We start from the raw sequence: 23831 nt of genomic DNA, 5'->3' as shown, positions 1-23831 counted from the left end.
CACGATCTTGAATAGTATAAATTGAAAGAACAACTATACAAGGTAAATTTTTGAGTACTAAAATGGTGATTTTGAGAGAGAATAGGTAAAGGAAAAAAGCCTAAATAATTAAATTAAGGCACTCCTCAAAAATTTACTAGAAGAGTATTTTGATGTCGAAAAATCCCCAAATCAATCATTTGGACCTCTAAATGTATAAATATGAAAAAAAAAAAAAAAAACGTTTTAAGTCTTGAAAATAGTTGCATCTTGTAATGCATTATCTAGACCATCAATTTTCAATACTTTCGAGTGTTTATAGATCTGCTCGATCTATACTATTTTTAAAGCTTTAAATTTTATAATTAGAAATGAAAATAAATTTAAGGCCATCATAAAGAATTTTGCTACTGAAAAATAATCTTGACACTATTTAGGGGTACACCTTACTTTGATTGTTTAGAGCCTCAGCCTTATACAAGTCACATCCATAGATAAAATGGCAGAATAAGAGCAATTAATCATTTGGAATCAAGATCGTATGAGACAGAAATGTAATAAAAAGAAGGGATCTCCCTGTGAATAATGCAAATTTTTCATTCAAATATTGAACCACTGGAGAATCACCTGATTTTTAAAAAATCATACTATTCACTAATTTTAGGCTAAAGTATCTCAATTTGCTACAGTGAACCAGGCAGATTTCAACAACTCGGGCCAGTTCACTGGTTCGGCCAATCTAGAACTGGTTAATAGGAAACCCAGGTCAGATCGGGGAAGCATGTGACTTTTTAAAACACTAGAACAAAAATCGTTCCAATTTTCATGTACTCGAGTTTGAAGGCACATAATTTTCCATGTTCAATCCAAGAACATGGATGCAACGCAAATATGCAATTGTATAGCATCAAATAAATTACATTTATACTCCAATATGGAAAAACCAATATGGAAAAACCCAGTCTTCAAAGCAATATCTATGAATAAGTAAACAGCATACTTCTTTTGATTCTCTCTATTTTCAAGGTAGAATTTTGGAAGAGTAAAACTTTCTTTATGTAACTACATATGTGTTGTATTTTCCGCCGATAAAATGATATTTTTCAACAATACCACAATGATTATACATCCCCATCAGTACACTTCCCACCAAAAACCTAGAAAGAAAACAAGAAGACCAAAATCCATGATGGTCGTTTCCTTTACGTGTCAGGATTCTAGCTTGTGCTTCATTGATTATGGTGTTGATGGTTGCAATATTATGTCCAACGTTTGAATGCAAATGATGAACTACCAAAAAGTTGTCTTAAGGCATTACAAATCCTAGCCATGTTCTTTTGAATGGGGAGCCCTCTTTTGAATGGGGAGCCCTTCCTTGCTCGATGCTTTGAACCTCACAAAATGTCCGTACTGGATCGTCACTTTTCTACACTTTTAACTTCAACCAATAGGGGAAAAAGAAACCATAAGGTTAAAAAATAAAAGAGAAACAAGTAAACTGAATAGTAATCTGTATATACCTGAAGGAATCATACAGAGACTGAACAATCTATGTAGGAGCGTCTTCTGTTTTGCCTAAATGCTTTTGGATGTCCTTAAATGAGACGGTTGCAGAGCCTCTACTCTTGGCTTTCTGCTGAGAAGGGTGCTCCCTCCATCCAGTCATATAAATAACCTAGAAAGGACACTATGAATATTATAAAAAAGGTACATACTACTAGCTCGAAGGAAGTATCTGATATGAGATAATGTGAATATTTAACCTGAAAAGTTGCTGGGACAGTACCATCCTCCTCCCCAAACATTGACTGATATACAGCAGCAGTTGCCAAAGCAGTGTCCCTCTTTAGTATCTGGATGGAATGATTCATTTATAATGTTGACCAGAGTTTGAAACCTAAACAGTTTGTTTTCTGTGTTGCAGATGCATCCAGTAGTTTTGCAAACTAAAGAATAAAAACCCTCACATTCCTTCTTTGAAGAAGAGCATTGGTTTCCCCCATAGCTCGAAGATGCTCAATCAGCTCCACAGCTATAGATTATAAGAAAACCAAGAAAATGGACCACAGAATGCTAGATCAAGTAAGCAATAAAATAGCATCCAAAGTAATGAGCTTTTATTTCTCGTACTGTCTAAATTCAAGTAGATCATAAAACAAAAGCTAATGCGCGACACAAAACAGCCAAGTGACAACAGAGCTTACAAATCATACCTCAAATTCTGACACCATATAAATTTCCCAAAATTGCAGTCATTAAGTTGGCAAATATAAAAATTCCCGAACTTTTTCCATTATCATATTGACCAAAAGCAGTTTTAAATTTGTGCCAAGCAAACCAAGGGGGAAGTTTCAGGCTTGACAGTCCAGGCAATTCACCCACAAACAACTGGGAATTCATTTCAATTAAATTAAGAATGTCCAAACTGCTATTCGATATTCATTGTCCTCAGTCATAAATTAGTTTCCCCTTAAGAGCTTGACTAGGGTCGAAGCACTAGGTCATAAGTTTCCCAGCTTACCCACCAAAAGAATGAAAAGAAAACAAGTGGGGCATCTGATTATACAGCAACAACCTTGGTTAAACATACAGGATTTGTATGCTGCACCATCTTGACATTCCCAAATCCTCATCTAATCCATTGCTTTTTTCACTAATAGATATCTAAGAGCCATTAAACGAGCGATGGATCCAGTATGTGCTTGAAGGAAGAATGCTAAAAAAGCCCTAGCTTTTTTGCTTTAGTGTTTTTTGATTACCTTGGCACGCATTAAAAAAAAAAACTTAGCACGCAATATTCTTAGAGTAAACTTCGTTTTTGTATAAATATTCTTTTCTACCAAAGTAAACCAGTCCATCTGTCTCTCTCTTCAATCCCTCGCCCTCATTCGTTTCAGCTGCAGCTACGGTACAAAACCCCAGCCTCTCTCATTGCATCAAGTATACCCTCTCTCTCTCTCTCTCTCTCTCTCTCTCTCTCTCTAGCTCTTGTCCAAGGTAAGAGATTAGAAGTGATAGCTTGAGAGAGGAGTGCATATGTGAGACGGAGAATGTGTTTTTTGTATAAAAGGGATAGAAGGTGTCTTGCATGAGGGAGTAAGAATGCATGGAGTTATGGGAGAGGGTGAATTTGGGGGGCTCATTATAATCAGAGAGAGAATCCTTATTATGGGAAAGAGAAATAAATGTAATGTAGCCGCAATCTCTCGTTCAAGGTAAGAGATTAAAAGTGAAAGCTTGAGAAAGGAGTGCATAAGTGAGAGGGAGAATGTGTTTTTTGTATGGAAGGGAGAGGTGTCGTGTGTGGGAGAAAGAGTGCATGGAGTTATGGGAGAGCGTGAATTTTGGGGGCTCATTATAATCGAAGCGAGAATCCTTATTATGGGAAAGAGAAATAAATGTAGGCAGTGTTTTAAAATGTAGCCGCATCAGGTGCTATGCGCTATCCAGCACATCGCACATGCCTGCATATGCATATGCAGTTTTGACAGATGTGCCCACATATGTACCGTGTCTCTCCGCATCAGAGCCGCATCCCGCATTGAGCGTATCAGGATGCATAATCTGTCTGTGATTTTTTAGAAACTGAACCCCTCGAGAAGGGGTAATAACGTCATTTTGACCTTTGAAAATGGGGGGGGAAGAGGTTTTGAGGGGGTATTAAAACCCCCAAACATCATTTTTCAACCACGTCCGTGGCTTTTATTGGATCAATTGAATCAAAAAGAAATTTTGGGTGAAAATTTTATTAGTTGAAGTTCTTTGATTTGTGCATTTGTTGATGCTTGGTTGTTGATTTGTAGCTTTTGGGTATTGATTTGAGGAAGTTTAGACGAACTTATGACATCAAATCGAGGGTTTCAAGGGCCGTGAAGAAATCGATACTTGTATTGATCCTTCTTGAGCTTGACTTTTAAACTCTTTAATTCTTCATGGACTTTTAGTTTGTAGTATTTTGCAATTTTAAAGTTTGTGGTTGCAGATTTGTGCTTATGATAGTTGATTGTTGAATGTTTTATGAAACTAGTTTCAAGTTTCTAGTTTCTATCAGGGATAGTTTATACAGAATCTCCGACAACTGATACTTTTGGAGTTCATGAATAAACTAAATACCTACTATCACATACACCTCCATATTTTTTCCATGCATTAACCTATTTTTTTAGTTTTTTTAGAATATTTTTATATTTATTAACCGCATCACAGCGATGCACCCGCATCCAGACCGCATCTTCGCATTGGCCCCCCCAACGCTTTTGGCCGCATCCCACATTTTAAAACACTGAATGCAGGTAGAAAAGGCAAGGGAGTAAAGAGGGCACATGGAAAGAAGATAAGGGAGAAGAAAAGAGAATGAGTAGAGAGGGAGAAGGTCAGGAAGAGGGAGAAAGAGATGAATGAAGATGGAAAAAAGGTAAGGGAGGAGGAGAGGGGGCACGTGTAAAGAAAGTGAGGGAAAGGAAGAGAGAATAATTAGAGAGAGAGAGAGAGAGGAGTTAAGTGAATTAAAGATAGAGGGGAGAAGTCAAAGGGCGGGTGGAGTGACGATGGATGGAATTAATGATGAGAGAGAGAGAGTTTGGTTGGGTAGCGGTGATGGCAGATGGAATCAATAATGACAGACACAAAGAGAGAGAGGTTGGAGAGAGTGGTTGGACTTTAAGAGGAAAGGGTTATGTCCATGTAACATGGATTGGCACGAAAGAGAGAGAAAATGGTCATGGGATCGACATGGGAATGATATGGGCATTGGACTAGGTGCACAAGGATGTACTATAGCACTATGGTCTCTAATGTGGATTAGGTTAGAAAAGTTGGGTTTTTGTAGGGCAAAAATTACAGGGTAGGTCTAGGGAGGGTCTAAGTCAGATTTCTACGCTTTTAGGACTTTCAGTTTCCTGGAATTCCCTTCAGTCGAAAATGGGGTATCTAAGACTAACTGATTTGGAAGGGAACGCTCAGAGAAACCGATTACATGTGAGAAAAGAGAAAGAGGCCGAACCATACCTCACCCAAACATCTAGAACTCCTGAACCTCAAAAACAAACTTTGACCTTCAAAACTCTGATCTTCCAACCATGCCAACATATAGCCTAGACCATACGGTCATCAGGAATAGAAGGCAACTTGGCATTTACTCAACCAGAGAAGTTCTCCGTTTTCTCTTCTAAAACCACTTTCAAATCACATTACAAAACACCGAGAACTGTTTTCCCTTGAAATCTAACACCACAACCTAAGCTCGACAAATGGAGCTCTCAGCAATCACCCCAACAGATTGGGCTAAGCTCACCTCCAGGTCCCAGAGACCACATGGGCCACTGGCTGACTATTGTTAGATGTTCAAGCGAGTACTCTGCTCCAAAATTAACTTTGTTTTCCCTAACTATGTGGCTCAGGTGCCTACTTCTGTGACACCCATCTCGTCCAAAATGCACAATACGAGCAACAAAGAGGGGCTATTTCAGACACCCCATTTTCGGCTAAAAGGAATTCCAACAAACTGAAAATAATCTTGAAATCCTAAGAATCTAGCTTAGACCCTTCTTAGACCTACCCATAACCAAAACCTTAATTTTTGCCTTAACAAAAACCCACTTTCCTAGCCTAATCCACACAAGGGACCATACTACTATAGTACACCCTAGTGCACCTAATCTTATATCAATATCATCAGCGTGTCCATCCTGACCATTCTCTCTCTCTTCCATTTCCATTCATGTTACATGCACCTAACCCCTTCCTCTTAAAGTTTAATCTCTCTCTCTTTTTCATCAATAATTCCATCCATCATCACCACCACCAACCTCTCTCTCTTTCATCATAATTCCATCCATCATCACTCCACCCACCCTTTGACTTCTCCCCTCTCTTTAATTCACTTACCTTCTCTCTCTTCACTCATTCTCTCATCTCCCTTACCTTCTTTTCTGTGCCCCCACTACTCCCTTACCTTTTCTCCATCTTAATTTATCTCTCTCTCCCTCGTCCTTACCTTCTCCCTCTCCACTCATTCTTCCTTCCTCTCCCTTACCTCCTTTTAATGTGGCCTCTCTCCTCCGTTGCATTTTCTACCTCGTCATTTATTTCTCTCCCATAATAGTGAGCCCCCCAGTTCAACTTCTCCCATAACTCCACGCACTCTCTCTCCCTCTCACTTATTCTCTCTCTCTGGCCTTCACACAAGACATGCCTTCTCTCCTATTCATACAACAAACACATTCTCCCTCTCACTTACGCACTCCTCTCTCAAGCTTTCACTTCTCATCTCTCACCTTGAACTGGAGAGGGAGAGAACACAAGCTTATACAAACTCGTTCTCTTCTAGCTAGAGGGGGAGAACGGAATTTTTGAGAATCCTATGAAGTCTCGCCGGATTAAGCTCGGATCTCTGCCATCTTCTAAAGCTTGGCAAGGCTCAGTCCATGAATACCCAACCGAAGGTCCCTAGGCCCTTCTACAATCCCGATCAATTTCTACAAAAGTACAAATTGAGCACCTTTGGCTCACGACTTGATAGACAACGGGAATAGTCCTATCACACCAACATCTCTGATCTAGGCCGCCAACTCCAGGTGACGGGCCTGTGGACCTGCTTCACTCCAAGCAAGCTTAATCTATTCTCTCAGTCATGTAACTTGTTTTATTAGTTTATCTAATTAATATTGTTGCTCTACTTGTAAGATGTTGTCCAAAGTTTCCCTATTTTTCCCTTAGGATTCAAAATTTTCTTTTTTTATTTTTGGTTTTAAGGTGAACTTTAGCTGACACGGCCAACGGATCACCAAAGAGGGGGACCAAAGGATCTTTTTCTTTTGTGGTCCATAATTTAACAGAACCTCCTAATCTACCATTGGTTGATGGTTTACACGAGAAATGAGGTGGGTACTATTTTCTCTAACAATTTCGCATATAAACACTTACCTCCCTTAACGTCCACTTTTTCCCTAGCCATGGTAAGGACAGGCTGGTGTGGATTCCAGCGACCTCGGCTACACCAAAATGCTTCCCTGCAAGGCCTGGATCTTCCCCCCACCCTAACACCAATAGAAAGGTTGAAGTCTTCACCTGGCTGGTAATAAACAAAAGTACTCCCATAGTGGAGCAGCTCCAAAGGAGAGCTCTATAGATCAGTGTAGGTAAAATCAGGCGGTTCAAATTCTAACCGCCCAATTAGACCCAGTTAGATTCGAACCGGCCACTAGCCGGTTCCGGTTTCGGCAGGTTTTAGGGAACCGTCAGGTATTTGAAAAAAATTCAAAACAAAATTATATAAAATCCTAAAAAATAAGGGATTTTTTTTGTTTGTAATGCATTTTTAATGTTTTCCATCATGCTGGCAAAGATCAGAAATTATTTTCGCCATTAATACTTATTTTTATATTTTCCCATCTTTTTTAGAAAATTTCAAAAATATCCTTGAGCAAAATCGATTCTTTAAAAACCAATATTTCATTAATTTTCAACTTCATTTGGATGTACTTTGTTTAATTATACTTTAAATATACTTTTCATATTTTATTTTTTTGTATTTTTTTATTTTTTAACACTATTTTGACCGCCCGGGACTTGCCAGGTTAGGCCGGATGAACCAGCCAGTTTACCAGTTAGACCGGTTAAACCGCTCCCGGTCCCATGTCAGGCTAACCATTCCAGTTCGATTTTTTCTACACTGCTACAAAAGCCTAGCCGTTAAATTATGTGCAAGGCTAGTGAGGTATATGTTGACCATCTCTTCCTGCACTGTCCACTGGCTGGGAAGTTTTGGTCCTTCCTATTAAATCTTTTTGGTGGACAGTGGGATGTAACAGGATCTACCCTCAAGTTTGCTTCTTTGGTGGACCCCAGTCCTGGTCCTTCTGTGGGCCATTTGGCGGAAGCATAACGGACAAATTTCCATAGGCAGGGAAGTGCAGCCCGGGGCTATCAAGGACAACATCAAGGCCACCATTATAGAGTGGGCTAGATAGTGAAAGGAATACAAGAGCAACACTGCCACAGACTTCCTACTAGACTGGGGAGCCAATAAGAGGTCTGTAGAAAGGTCTATAACTAGATCTGCCCATTGCTTTGATCTGGATCCAGACACTATCAAACTGAATTTTAATGGGTGCTCTCTTGGTAATCCGGAGATTGTGGGCATTGGAGGTATTATTAGAGAAATTTCGGAATCGGATTTCATGCTACCATCGTAATCAGGACCGATAAGCTTTGTCAACCTCAGCCAAGGCTCACACACTCCTTGAAGGCCTCAAATTGTCTGATCAAAGGGGACTACACTGGCCCAAAAGGTTATCCAATTGTTTCTGGTGACCAAAGCAAGTATATTGACCAGATATTTGGGCTGATTAGCTCCCTGTGACATACTTGGTGCAAGGCCAAGCATATCGCAGATTCCCACTCAAACCAAACTTTGCAATTAACCACCCTCTTCAGAAGGCCGGTCCTGTTGTCTCTCTTGTGCAAAACAAACTATAAGTTTTGTTAATGAGTCCCTGGTTTTTCTTTCTTTTTGTATAGACCAGTGACTTGGTAATTATTTTACTTATAACATCTATGTATAATCTGTATATCCTCATAAATTAATACAATAGAGTGAATTTCATAAAAAAAAACAGTGCAACACAATAACACAATGAGCTTTTTTCCCGATCCTTAAATGCTTTGCTAATTGCTAAACATTCTTAATTAAGCCCCTTAACATGCAAAAAGAACTAAACACGTTGTGAAAGCCCGTGTAAGCTCAAATTAGCAAGAAACCCGAACCAACAATACCAGATTTGAATCTCAAATTAGCAAGAAACCCGAACCAACAATACTGGATTTGAATTAATTCTTAGGGCTCATTCTGATATAAGGCATTCAATTTGGTACGAAACCTAAACCAACCTACTAAATGTGAATTGATTCTCAAGGCTTTTTCTGTTCAAAGATATTCCCTTTTTGCATTTTGTTTGGGAACATTTCAAAGGTATTCCTTTTCATGAGCTATGCAAGATTAGACTTTGATTAAAAGGAAAGAGTGGGGCAGTTCTGTTATCAAATAGAAGGCAATGCCTGAGCATGACAATTGCTTGAAATGGACAAAAGTATTTAAACAGAGTTTCATATCACTTAGCAAAGTCTACACTCGTCAGCGATAATAAAAAGAACATACTCATCTTGAACCCATTCTAATCCTAATGTAAAGTTTTATGAAAGGGAACTAGTGTACATCAAACAATCAATTAAATAATGACCCTTGAAAAATCTGACAAAGATTTCCAAAGGACACCATGTTTACCAAAGGCTTGTTATTTGAGACTAATCCCAAGTTATCTAATTATAGTATGATTGTATGAGTCAAATTTCACATGCAATTGTCAAAGTTTTTAGTAATAAAAAGCTGATCCACTGAAATCTTGCAATGTTTCCATCTAACTTAAAATTCACAATCATAGTAAATAGTGAAAGATAAGTACCACTGTTGTATTTCACTGTAAAATCATCAACATCAACACCTGGTAGGGTGAAGCCTGCCCTAGTCAGCAGATTACCTGCATCTCGCACCTGAATGAACAAAAACCAAGTCATTATTGAATTCCATTCTAGGTCAATCACATACTCTTCTCCCTTTAGCTATTACCATATTTCATTTTAGTAACTCATATTATTCGAGTGTGCTAGCAAAACTATCATCATGGTAAAAATAAACTATAATAAAGGCTAAATTTCAAACATAATGAGTCAACATCACATGTTTCATTGCTTGATGCAAATTCATTCCCCAAAGTATGGACAGAACCACTTAAATGAAAAAGTGCACATATTGCAAAAGGCTATGGATTTGTGTATAGTTCCATTACACTATGGGTATTCATGTATCTCCTATGCAAGTATATCATAATATGCATAATCAGGGTTATTTTTCATATTTTCACATTTATGTTCATGCTTGAATGTAAAGGCCATTGATTTAGAATGTAAAGAACTATCTTATTCTCCAGTTTACAAATAGGAGTGATAAGGCAGACGTCAGAAAAAAATCACCCAATAATGGAAGTAGAAGTGATGGAATGGAAAAGAAATGGAATAGTAGATAAAAGGAATGGTGAATAGAGAAAGCTTGGAAGGGACACATAGAGGAGGAGCTAATAGATGTCTGATTAAACCCCCAGCTTTATAGATCAGTGATCAATGTGTACAATCTAGGGTATATGGCTTTCTTTCGTAGTAACTTTATTTCAGATTACCAAAATTTAGAATGAATCATTGCAACAAAAGTATTCAGATTTATACTTTTGAAGAGATTTTCTAAAGATGGTGATGCATCATTATATACAAAGTATCCCAGTTTACATTGAGAATTACATATGAATCTATTTTGTATTCAAACAAAGAATAATGCACTCCACAAATTATCTGTTGAAAACGGCAAAGACTTTCATTTTAAGTTTGGTATCATCCAATAAGCACATCAAATTGCAATGATCTAATGTCAAAAATCCTTCCCATGCATTAAACAGTATGTCTATCAAGAGAATATTATGCTGCACTATTGCTACAACTCTAAATAGCATTGAGTTACAGATTAACAAAGGCACCACATCCTTAACCGAAAAGAGTAGTTAAAAAGATTAGAACCCCCTTTACAATGATACTTCATCTTACAATAAAGAATACCAACTTGTGCAAGAGGAGACATTCGAGGACTGATACCCCCCTCACGCTCCATTTGAGCCACGGTACAAGCGATTCTTAGCTCCCTAGTCCAAACAAAATAATCAAAATAATAAAAATCTTGACAAGGACCATAAAAAAATACCCAAAAATTCACGCCCGTAAATAAATAAATGTGCATAAAGACAGTAAAAAATAAAATTAAACAACTTTAAGGTCTCTCCTCCAAGAACAGCTGCTAAAAACAGGCCATCAGGCTTCAAGGCAAGTCTTCCCTGACAATAAATTAGCTACATGGTTAGATTCAATATTATTTAGCTGATAGTTTCCTAGAGAAATTTTATTGGTAAAAAGCTACTACAAAATACAAATAACAGATACAAGCTTACTTGTATCATGGCTCCAGGAAGATCATTTGTCCAGTGAAGACCCAAGCAACTGACAATCAAATCTAAAGAGCTTCAAAAGCAAAATTCAAAATTTAGACCGATGTGCCATTTTCAGTGAAATATTTGCAGGTAAGCTAACATAACATCCTTATGATTCTTAAGACACAATCTGAAACAAGAAACAATTACCATTCCTTCACAGGTAAGAACTCTTCATCACCAATGACATAGAATGTTTCCAAGTTACTGTGAGATGAATCTACCTCAACCTCCATACATCGTTTTATCATATCATGAGATGTATCCATCATAATGAGCGTCTCAATTGCACCTGACATTTAAAAAGGTCCATTGATTGTTTTAGAGACCATAAATCTACATTTGAAGCCTTCAAAATTAAAGACTTATGACTTCAGTAACTATAAGCTTGTGATATGACAATGTCAATATTAAATTGTAATCAACAAATGGAAGTATATGTCAACCAGGAGATTATTCTTCAGGCGAGTTGCTTACCTTTTGATTCCCATATGCTAGGTCAGTAATATTTTATTATCATTCATATGCTAGCTATTATTGTCCATAAGAGAAACTTCATATGATGATCGACTTGTGTAATGCCATGAGCATGGAGATATTAAGGTGATAAGAGGCTTTAGAGAAGAAACCACGAACGAGAACAAGGTTCATGGGTCTCTATCTCACATTTACAAGAACTTTAAGTTGCTTTAAGTTGCCAGGTGATGTACTTGGCTCTCACTGAGGTGAAATAAAGGCTAAATGAAACGATGATCTTTCCACAAGCGCAAATTTTTCCAATGTTGGTTATTGATGGAGAAGTTGGTTATCAGATGGGTAGAAAATCTCAGATTTGTTGTAATTGGTTGTGGTCTATATGATCCAAATCTATATGGAGGCTAATTTTGAGTATAAAAGTCTGATGGGGATATAAAATCTTTTGAGATTTCATGTCACCAAAGCCTAGGCTCTTCATTCCCCCTAAGTTACCATTTCTTCATACTCCAAAAGATAATTTCCCTAAAAGGAATCTGTGACTCGTCTACAAAAAGAAAAGAAACTAAAATCTGCTTGGCAGGTGAGATAAGTTACAAATACAATCATAGCAAATACACAAAATACCTGACCAAAAAGATAGTTGTCACAGTCAAGAAAAAGAATAGAAAAAATAATGAAAGAGATTAAAATGTAGAAAAATAATTTCTGACCTCTTCCACGCAATAAACGTTTCACAGATGTCAAGGAACCCCCCAAGCAAAGCGCGGTAGGAAATGTCCTTCTACAATCCTATAAGGCATGTATCCAAAGTTAACTGCATGAATACTTTGTTATGCATAAGATAACATAAAGTGATCAAACTGTAAAACAGAATTGCAAGTTCTTGGAACATTCTCTAAAGAACACACCAGAACTTACAACAGTCAATGAGAATCAATAAATTGCTTATTTTGAGCATGCTATTGAAATGTACAGAAAGACGATTAGATATCCTCATATATATATGTTAATACCTTAACATATATGAATTATTAAAAGAAGAAAAATAAAGAAAGAAGATAAGAAAAACATCTTCATATGTATTTTGAGCTACTTTGTTTCGGATACTACACATGTAAGTGCTGGAAATAATGGTACTTACTACTTACAAAATTGTTCAAAGATTCCACCACCTAACACCAAGAAAGGATAGCATTTGGAATGAACAAATACAAGGGAACTTAGGGGCTGGTTCCAATAAACGATATGATGAGGAAAAAAGATTAGGTGGGCTGGCCATGTACAAGGTAGACCTAATATAGTACCAGTTAGGAGGGGTGATTTGGCTCAAGTGGAAGGCTCTAAAAGGGTAAGGGGAAGCCCAAAAAGACATGGATGGAAGCCGTAAGAACTGAGAAGAGATATGGTGACTTATGGTCTGATTGAGGGTATGGCCCTTGATAAAGTAGAATGGTAGAACAAGACTTGTTTAACCGACCCCAATTAGTTGGGATAAGGGATGATGACGATGATGATGATGATTCCACCACATAATATCAGGAACCAAAATATAGCTAGAATAAGAGATGAACTCCTTACAAGAAGAACTAGTAGATTTGGCATGTCAATATTGTTATAGTGTTGTCCATTAGTTTGCACCATTGGGAACATATGTGAATGGGGAATCTGTAACTAGAGTCTTTTGAAGCATTACTCTGTGTTCAAGGAGGGATAAAAGGCACGTGACGTTGAATATTTGAGGAGCTCAGAGGTAAAGAAAACAAGAAATTTTACAGCATAATTTAATTTATTCATGTAGTTTTGACGTTCAACCTTTTAGGGTTCTCAGAAAGCAGGACTTTCCATGGGTTTTTCAAATTTCTTAAGAAGTACTCAGATTACATGAAATTATGCATTTAGATGGTGCAACCCCTATTTCTGTTTGTTTGAAACAGAGTGGCAATTGTGTCCATCTCCAAGAATGATCACGCTATTGTTAAGCTTCACAGAGAGTGGATGTGTAGCAAGTCGTTCACGACGACTTCCTTCTTCTTCTTTTTTATATGGTGAAGCATTGGAATTTTGTTGGAAAACTCAAACTGTAACATGTAAGAAGATTAGTCCATCTAGACCCTACTTTCTTACTTTATAAATATGGTTCATAACAGATCTCTCATTCGAGAATCATTCACGCAAATTGTATCACTTTACTGAGATTTTTAAAGCATGTAGGTTACATCAGACTCAATGAAGAGACTCCTATGCTGGTGGAGGGTGGTCTTTTCTTAAGAGAATCTTAGGTTCCATGGCAGCTTGCTGATGTACTTTAGTTCAACACAAATGAGAAAATCATTCCAAGGGGATAAGGCTTTTGAGATAGTTTAGCAGTCTTCTTTATAGAACAACATTCATTGTCCTCTAAAATTCTCCATACCAGTAGCTCGAATTCCTTCTTTTCTTGATAGCAAAGAGATGCACATGAAGGGCTGCATTATAAAACCATAGATTGAACCAAGCTGCCCATAATATCATCTTTAATAGTTAGTATCCATTCTGCATCAGCCAAATCCATCCCTTTATAATTAGCCATTGATTAAAGATATGGAATTTACACTAAGTTGTCTTCAAAATGAACACTAACAAACATAATTTCTTAATATATACATTCTTTGCTTAAGTCAACCTGAGGAACTTTGGTTCTCGATAATTGGAAGTGTCATCTTTTGGAGGATCTAGTTTTGAGAATCATATTTTGGCTATAAATTCAGTTTTGAAATCTTTGGATACATAATTTATTTAACCTACTTTTGATATATCCGATTAATTATTGAGTACCACAAAAAAATGGTACCTCATCGTCCCTGGAGCACACAAGACAAATCAAGAGTAGTCTAATTGTCAGCAAATTTAAGCTCTAAAGCTTCTATTCGTGGAGCACTACTACAATCTTCTAATAACATTCTAGTGAAGGATTTTGAAATTATTGAACGTGGTCATCTACCATTTAGCTAGCAAAATCGTTCGAAGCCCATGGTGGGTTTTCAAAAAAAAATTATTGGCTTTCTCGAGCATTAATGGGAACTTTAACATGTTAACAGTTTTGCCTATGACTCATTTGGTAATGACATGGTACTTGCACATCCAATTTTCTCTTTAATGAAATAGTGTTAACTATCCCCAAAAAAAAAAAACAGGAAAAAACAGTTCAAACTTTTTCAAACTACAAGATGGTTATTTAACTGATAACTCGATGATATGAATTTTCATTATAAAACTTCAATATGTTGGATTTCCACTATAGAACATCCATATGTTCCAAACCCTGATACATTATTTCACCATGTTGCAGACAATATGAGGACATAGTATAGTAGTGCTCAAAAATAACATGCCTGTTTTTTTCACCGTGTTCATTTGAAGATTTAGCCAATAACAAAACACAACAAAAATGGGTAATGAAGAAGATTAAATAACATTATAAAAAAAAAATTGATTAAATAAGAAAACCAAGTGACTCGTTTAGAGAGAGAGAGAGAACCTGGAGACGGTCCAAGAGATTGTCGGTCACAGAATCAACGAAGCTGTCGCTAGGATCCGCAAGCCATGCAGCCCTGTCCCTCTGCAAACAACCAACCAAACCTCACAATTTCAAATCAAAATCTCAATATCAATAAAAAATACATTAAAAAATAATCGAAAAGGTATCCAAAAAAATATCAGACGGATTCAATCCAATGCGTGTTTTTTTACCTGTTTTCTCTTGAGATCTCTATCGAATACTTTGAAGCTTGAGCCCTGAACCCCAGTTTCTTCTCCATTAGTGGAAAAGGAGAGTGAAGAAGAGAAGAGAGAGAAGGCAAACTGTTTTCCCCATTTCCCACCATCCACAAATAAACTTCTTCTGCTTCCCAAACACCTTAACAACGCGCCAACCATGGCAGAGCGAGAGAGAGAGAGAGAGAGCTATTCCGTCTGTGAAGGACCTCATGCAGAGAGAGAGAGAGAGAGCAAAGGTTCAATGGATGGATACTCGGGTTAGAGGCGAGAGGAGATGGAAAAACATTTTCGTAATCGAGAACCAGTGCTGGAACACCCGGATCGGCGGGACGGATCGGACGCTCTGATTGGATCGTCTCCTGCCTGGATCAGTCGGATTGGCCCGATCTGGCTTAGAAAAAATTATTAATGAACTTTTTTTAAATATTTTAGGCCTCTAAAAAATTATTAAATTTTTTCAATACATAAGTTTTTAGATTGCTAAAAAATAAGGTATTATATTATAGATTTTCATTATTTCACAAAAATATTTAAATATTGAGAATTTATTTCATGTAGTGTTTATGGGCCACTATATTTATTTTATAGTCAAAATAAAGTTTAAAATGCAACTAACGGTAATAAATTGGATATATCTACCTTTAAAAAAATTTATTTTTTATTTTTATAATGTCTAGTACCACTTGAGTTTGTGAAGATAATGTGTTTTTGCCCGTTCATTTCTTATTTTTTCCTTTTTCTTGAAAACTTAATTCATTAAAATTTATTATTTATTTATTTATTTTTATTTGTATTTTTATTAATGTTTTATCTCGCTAGAGGTGTTAAAAAAAGTGTGGTCTTTAACGTATCTCTCTAAAAAAGCATCACATTTATGACTCTTATTGCTCTATTCCTAGGAAACATGACGGAGGAAAGGGACAACGACCGACGTTTCTAGGGCTTGTTGTAGAGCAGTAGGGGGTTTCTTGGTGTTGGGCAAACCCAGGTGCAGCAGGTAGGACTTCTTCACCAGCTAGGGAGAGAGAAGGTTGGTCCCTTGAACATGGTAGGGGTGGGATGAGCCATCATAATCAATAATTAAAAACTAAAAAATAAAAAAGTAAATTATGGGAACTATTGCAGTTTCTTGACAGAACCACCAGATCCAAGCAATTCTATAAAGAACCAGTCAGTTTTTAGAGGGAACTATCCAGTTGCCGGTATGTTGAAGGAACTAGACTGATACTCCCTCAAAATTAACCTGGAATTGGCAATTTAGATCTGGATCAATGTTTTTTAAAAGGTCAAAGTTTATATAAGGTTGCAACCTTAAAATGTAGAACTATGGATGCACCTAAAAAATCCATCGGAAAAAGTTATTTTAACTTTGAAAAACCCTGTGATTGATCATCTCGACATCGAGATGTATGACTATGAAAACAAAAAGATTTTGAGCCTCAGAAATAGTACATCTTACAACATTTTATCTACACCGTCTATTTTTTAGATTTTCATATGTTTATAGATCTACTTGATTTTAACTATTTTTAAAATTTAAAATTTTATTGTTAGATATAAAAATAAATTTTAAGATAATCCTAAGAACATTTTACATCAAAATTATATATTATGATAAAATTTGAAGGTGCACTTTAGTTGGATTGTTTAAGGTTGTAACTTTATGAAACCACACCTTTTTTAAAATATTGTTAAGAACACTAAGTAAAGGATACGCTCCGATTGTTGCAACAAATATTTCAAAACCTTGATTGGTAGGGTGAATCATCCACCCCACATATATGTGTCGGATCGATGGATTGTTGTTTCAGATCAGTATGAATCGAGAATCTCAAAAAATAAAAATAAATAAATAATAATAATACTAATAAACATAAATTAAGAGTTTTTGAGGGGGGATTTAAGGGAGCCATAGGAAAACATTAGATGAGTTTAAAAAAAAACAAAAAAACAAAACTATCAAAGGGGATGTTTAACGGGGTACTAATACCATATTGGAACTAGTTCAGCTCAGTCTGGATCAGTAATTCAGAATTAATTGGGTTCTTAAGGTTGTAACAATAGTACAACACTTAAATTCACATAAGGAGTCTCGTGTTTATACAGCAAAGCAATCTGCTATTAGTATACGTCTTGGAGGATTTAGTAAAGGAAACAGTTTACATAAGGATGCAACTTTATTATGCAAAACTACGGATGCATCTCAAAAATCTATCGGAAAAGGTAGTTTTAATGCTGAAAAACCCATTGATTGATCATCTCGACATCGAAATGTATGACCATAAAAAATAAAAAGATTTTAAGTCTCAGAAATAATGCATTTTACAACATATTATCTACACCATCCATTTTCAAGATTTTTATATGTTTATAGTATTAGATTTATGTGGCCTTTAAAGGCTTTATGAGTGTGTAATGAAAAACATTTATTAGAGTGGAACATAAACTTAGTGGGAGTGTTGTCCCTCGAGGACCATACTAAGCAAATGATATTTGTTGATACCAGATTATGTTTGACGATCTAAGCCAGTCAGTTGAAAAACCCAAGGTACTTGGGCATAAAGAATAACCCGAGAAGGGTTTTTGGGTTAGCCCTTGATGAGGTCAGAGCTTATGCCTAGATGAGTGAGTCGAGGGACTGTGTGACCCTTGTGTGTGATGGTAGGCCTATAGAAACAGAAGCCAAAACCTCATCCATGATCCATCACACGGCATGCATATCGATAGACTGTTTGGGAAAGCCAGTTATCCACCTTTTGGGTGAAATGTATGCATGTGCGAGCGATACTCCTATGCACCATAAAGTTGTGGTCGCATCAGGTCGTGGTGACCTTGACTCGTCTCTAAGGGAGGACCTGTAATCCACAGACTGGGATTGTGATCCCTTGACTCATCGAGCAGACTTTGGTGACCCGCTAATGAGCTCCTACTTGGACTGTCGGTCATGAGAAATACTGGATCGGTTTGATAAAGCAAGTGTGGTCTGTAGTCCACAGTTGAAGGTGTAGTATCTCATGATCGTTGATAAAATTCCAGAACCATATGGATCCACTTCCCATCATATTAATTTAATTGTGTTCATTTTATTATTAAATTATTTTAGATTTATTATTTGAATTTTTATAAGTTATTTGATATTTTATTTATTATTTTTGGACTTATAAAAATGAAGTTATTAATTTACAAAGTTATAATGTTTTAAAATTCATTTTGTTCAATTTTAAAATATTTATAAAAAAAAAATACATGGGGGCTCATAGTGCACATGGGCCCACCATGTGGGTATTGGGTGGGGCCCCGCGTGCCTCATATGGGTGGCACACACCACCTTTGGATGCCTCTTCTTGATTACTTTGAGTACAAGTTTATTGAATATGGTAACTCTATCTTGTAGCATATGGTCAAATATTGATTAGGAAATATTGACCATATCTTATCTTGATTATTGAAGGAATATCTTGACTTGATATTATTGAAATATTCTTATGGAAAATATGAGATGGAATATGCAATTTTATGGTATTCACCAATGGTTTAAAAAATCGATGACCCGGATCGGGCATCTCAAAAACCGATTCGGATAGGCGAATCGACGATCCGGATCGGGAATCGGCTGAATCAATCGGATTAAAGCTTTAAAAAAATCCGAAAAAATTATTAAAATTCATTATAAATATTGTTTTTTAGGAATTCAATAAGAAATGAATGTACTACATTATTAACTTTCATTTTTTTCATCAATTTGTGAATATTGAGATGTTTTTTCCCTATATAAACTTATGTTAACCATTAAATTTGCATCACATAAAAGAAAAATCATATAATTATCATAGATAAAATATATAATTATACATGGACTATTATAAAGAGTAGACTAATCAATGAAAGAATGCCCATTAAAATCTTGTTTTGGTGAAAAACCCTAATCTGCTAAAAAAATCCTAATTATTACAGCCTAACTAACTATAATTCAAAATTATTAAAACCTAACTAATTATAATATTATATATTGAAATTATAATTATTAGTTTACATTTTATAATTATTTTATTAGACAAATAATAACAAATTAAAAAAAAAATATAATATTATCTAATTTAAAATGATTATTGACAACTGTAAGAAAAATAGTACATTACATGATTTATAATGTAAAAATTAATAAATAAAATAAAAGATTTGGTTATCAATGTAAAAATTAATAAAATGCGACACTTCAATTTTTCAAAAATTTATTTTTTAGGTTTCTATAATAAATTTAGTGAAAGAGCTTGTTAGTAGAAAGATGGAGATTTCAAATAGAATAAAATTTTTATGTTTTATTTTTTTATACCTTTCATATTATTTAAAAAAATAATTATACCACTATATACAACAAAAATTATCTGCTATACAAAAAGTTAACTTTTTTATTTTTCATTTTTTTATGCTTTTTATATTATTTACAAAAATGTTTATACAATATATACAACAAAAACTATACAACACAAAAAAATAATGCCTATGGGGGGACTTGACTTTCAGAGGTCACATGAAGAAGCAAAGGTCTTAACCACCACGCCACCTCACCATATGTGTATATAACTTGATGATTAATAGAATATATTTGAATTCCCTTTTCATTTAATGATGTTTGGAATTATCCCACATCGAAAGATGGGTATTCCACTTTGGTATATAAATACCTATGTAATTTAAATTAAAATATTTGTGTAGAAATATTAGGGTAACCTCACACGTGTCGCACGTGTGCACGTGCGTGTCGTATGCATGCACGGAGGGAACCGGGCATAACCGAGTAGAACCGGACCGAACCGGATTGGAACCGACGGTTCTTCTCTAGAACCGGGCAGTTCCCGATTTTGTATCGGAACCGGCACGGGCTCTGCGGTTTTCGAGTCGAACAGAGCGAGCGGTTCGACTCGCCAATTTTTAAAACACTGGTATTCACTATATCTTTGATATATTTAATTTATTTAAATATATTGATGGTAAAATAACTTAAGAAAAGTGGGATAATAGTTCATGCACCTTCCATAATGTTGATCGCCCATTTATGGAATGGATGGCTCAGATCTCTCACCCTACAAGTCACATTGATGAACGGTCCATATTCAATCTCAAAAAGGCGGCAAACTATAGGAAACCTTAGACCTAAATTTCATTATAAATAGGGGTGCTCTCCTCCCATCTCTACTCACCTCTCTCTCTCTCTCCTCCCTAGGGGCGACATCCCTCTCTCTCCTCTCAAGCTTTCTCTCTCTAACCCTCTCTCTCCGAAGACCCATAGGAGGCACGCCCCAACCCGAGGTCTCCTTTTTTCTCTCTCTTAACCTAAATATTTAAGGGTTGGAAAAATTAGGGTTTGAGCCTAATTATTTTGGGGTGAGGGTTTTGTAGAAATTTAAGGGTGGTTACCTAGTTTGGCCAAAATTAGTTTTCTCGGTTCGAGATTGAAGCTAGATCGCTGATCCCGGTCCATTGGATGTGGCGACTCAGTGTGGGGTGTAATAAGCCCGATTGAGGTAATCTCCGGCATCGCCTCTTTTACATACTTGCTCTCTTTTATTTTATATTCTCAAACATAGTATTAGGTTGAATAAATGGCATCAAGTGGTTGAGTTTTATTGTATTGTTGTGCTGTTTTATTTTTAAATATTTATTGATTGTAATAAGACAATCTGTAAGTGATCTTTTTTTCAAAATAAAAAAAAGGGGCGATTATTATCATTAAAAAAAAAATTGTATTCCTTGGCAAAATATCACATAGGTCTTTCTTTCATTGGTATCATAACTGGTTTTACTTGATTGCCTTTGGGAGTCTTTTCTTATTTTTCTTTGCTTGAGAATATAAAGGTATGACTGCTTGTACTTTCATCTCAGAGATTCTGAAAGCTGAGAAGTTTGATGAGACCAACTTTGCTTCATGGAAAAGAAAAATCAAATTTATGCTCTATGAGGAAAACTTGCATGAGGTACTCTTTAAGGATCGACCTCGTCGTCCAACTGACGACTCATCTCAAGAAATCAAAGATGAGTATGTCAATTGGAAGAATCATTAACCACCATGTATGGGAATTAGTACATCTACCTCAAAAGCGTAAGGCCATTGGTTATAAGTGGATTTTCAATAAAAAGTTGAACTCTGAAGGGAAAATAGAAAAATACAAAGCTAGGTTGGTTGTAAAAGGGTTTCACCCAGAAAGAAGGGATAGATTATGATGAAACTTTTCCTCTGTTGCCAAATTTCCATTCATCCGAATCCTTATAGCTATATCAGCCCATTTTGACTTTGAGATTCATCAAATGGATGTCAAAACAACCTTTCTAAATGGGGATTTAGAAGAAGAAATTTATGACCCAACCCGAGGGATTTGAAGAAAAAGGGAAAGAAAACTTAATATGCAAATTAAATAAATCATTTTATGACCTGAAACAAGCATCGCGACAGTAATATATAAAATTCCAAGAGACCCTTGCTCTTGCAGGGTTCTCTACCAAAAATGAGGATTATTGCATATATCAAAAGATCAATGGGAGTGATGTGGTCTTTATATCATTATATGTAGATGATATGCTAATAATTAGTAGCTCAATTGCCCTAGTAGTAGAGATGAAACATTTCCTTGCACAATACTTCGATATGAAGGATCTTGGAGAAGCTTCATATGTGTTGGGTATCAAGATAATAAAAAATAGGAGAGAGAAAACTATCCAACTTTCTTAGGCAACCTACTGTAAGAGGATACTGGAAAAGTTTGATATGAGTATGTATAAGCTCATGTCAATCCCAATTGATAAAAAGACAAAACTTAGTAATAAAATTTATCCTACCGAAGACATAGGTATAAGAGCCATGGAGAGAGTGTCATACAGGAGAGCAATTGGATCCCTTATGTACGTCATGATAAAAACAAGGCCTGACTTGTCCTTCGTCATGAGTCTGGTGAGCCGTTTTCAAAGCAATCCAGGAGAAGAGCATTGGAAAACAGTTTAAGAATTCTCATATATTTAAACGGGACCATGAACTATGCGCTAACGTATAAGGGGGGAACTGAAATAGCAATAGAGGGATATTCAAATGCAAGTTATCTCGTGGATTCAGATGATGCGAAGTCTACATCTGGATATGTGTTTATGCTTGAAGGAGGTGCGGTTTCTTGGAAGTCAAAGAAACAATATATTATGGCTTTGTCCACCATGGAATTCGAGTATGTGGCATATTGTCTAGCAGCCAAGGAGGCCGTGTGGATTAAGAAGTTTTTACATCAGCTTAATTTTCATCATGTACGTTCTAAGGCAGTACGAATTTTCTGCAACAACATGGCGGCTATTTGTGTCTCTAAGGAGTCTCAGTTTGATAAGAATTCCAAGCATATCAAGTCATACTTCGATCACTTGAGAAATGAGGTGAGATTGAAAGAGATCAAGATCACCTACATATCTACAGATTTGATGATTGCAGACCCTCTGACTAAGGGAGTTGTCCCTAATGTTTTTGTAAGACATGTGAGAGAGATGGGAATGAGAAAAAGTGAGGAAAACATAATGTAAGGTCTTCAAAAGCCAAGTGGGAAATGTTGGATTTTGTGACCTTTGAAGGCCTTATGAGTGTGTAATGAAAAATATTTATTATAGTGTAACATAAATTTAATGGGAGTGTAGTCCCTAAAGGACCATACTAAGCAAATGATGTTTGCTGATACCGGATGGTGCTTGACGATCTAGGCCAATTGGTTGGAAACCCAAGGTACTTAGGCATAAAGAATAAATCGAGAAGGGTTTTTGGGTTCGCCCTTGATGAGGTCGGAGCATAGGCTTAGATGAATGAGCCGAGGGACTGTGTGACCCTTGTGTGTGATGATAGACCTATAGAGACGAGGCAAAACCTCATCCATGATCCATCGCATGGCATGCAAAAGATAGATCGTTTGGGAAAGTCAGTTATCCACCTATTGGTGAAGCGTATGCATGTGCGAGAGATACCCCTATGCACCATAAAGTTGTGGTCGCATCAGGTCGTGGTGACCTTGACTCGTCTCTAGGGGAGGACCTGTAATCCACAGATTGGGATTGTGATCCCTTGACTCATCGAGTAGACTTTGGTGACCCGCTAATTAGCCCCTGCTTGGACTGTGGGTCATGAAAAATACTAGGTCGGTTTGATAAAGCAAGTGTGGTCTGTTGTCCATAGTTGAAGGTGTACTCCATGATCGTTGATAGAATTCCTGAACCATATGCATCCACTTCCCATCATATTAATTTAATTGTGTTCATATTATTATTAAATTATTTTAGATTTATTATTTGAATTTTTATAAGTTATTTGATATTTTATTTATTATTTTTGGACTTATAAAAATGAAGTTATTACTTTACAAAGTTATAATGTTTTAAAATTCATTTTGTTCAATTTTAAAATATTTATAAAAAAATACAAAGGGGCGCATAGTGTACATGGGCCCCCCACGTGCCTCATATGGGTGGCACGCCCCACACTTGGATGTGTCGTCTTGATTATTTTGACTACAA

The 23831-nt window shown here is 36.3% G+C and overlaps 1 protein-coding gene and 1 long non-coding RNA gene across 5 annotated transcripts; one reads left to right on the top strand and one right to left on the bottom strand.

The window, feature by feature from the left end:
* Positions 1 to 1011: 1011 nt before the first annotated feature.
* LOC18433654 (S-adenosyl-L-methionine-dependent methyltransferases superfamily protein) lies at positions 1012 to 15662 on the bottom strand. 4 transcript variants are annotated; one of them, XR_016045193.1, is made up of 12 exons: positions 15273 to 15662; positions 15061 to 15141; positions 12254 to 12332; positions 11217 to 11358; positions 11028 to 11097; positions 10849 to 10913; positions 10630 to 10724; positions 9441 to 9528; positions 1947 to 2011; positions 1743 to 1832; positions 1500 to 1654; positions 1012 to 1417 (listed from the first exon to the last, which is right to left on the bottom strand). XR_016045193.1 is itself a non-coding variant. In XM_088852738.1 (12 exons), exons 1-11 carry the CDS (start codon positions 15456 to 15458, stop codon positions 1529 to 1531), a joined length of 1071 nt encoding a protein of 356 aa, XP_088708864.1. In that variant the 5' UTR covers positions 15459 to 15662; the 3' UTR covers positions 1012 to 1417; positions 1500 to 1528. The 4 variants fall into 4 exon arrangements, 1 of the variants encoding a protein (XP_088708864.1); XM_088852738.1 differs by having other exon boundaries at positions 10646 to 10724; XR_016045194.1 differs by lacking the exon at positions 1947 to 2011.
* Positions 6293 to 8525, top strand: LOC148779401 (uncharacterized). The gene is made up of 3 exons (XR_016045195.1): positions 6293 to 6554; positions 7556 to 7696; positions 7778 to 8525. It is a non-coding gene; the product is annotated as an uncharacterized LOC148779401 (long non-coding RNA).
* Positions 15663 to 23831: the final 8169 nt, after the last annotated feature.

This window comes from Amborella trichopoda, chromosome 12, assembly GCF_054954075.1.
Source record: "Amborella trichopoda isolate Santa Cruz 75 chromosome 12, AtrichopodaSantaCruz75HAP2 v2.0, whole genome shotgun sequence".
Taxonomy (NCBI): Eukaryota; Viridiplantae; Streptophyta; class Magnoliopsida; order Amborellales; family Amborellaceae; genus Amborella; species Amborella trichopoda.
The sequence above is the reverse complement of the archived record's forward strand: the minus strand, read 5'-3'. Positions and strand labels throughout refer to the sequence as shown.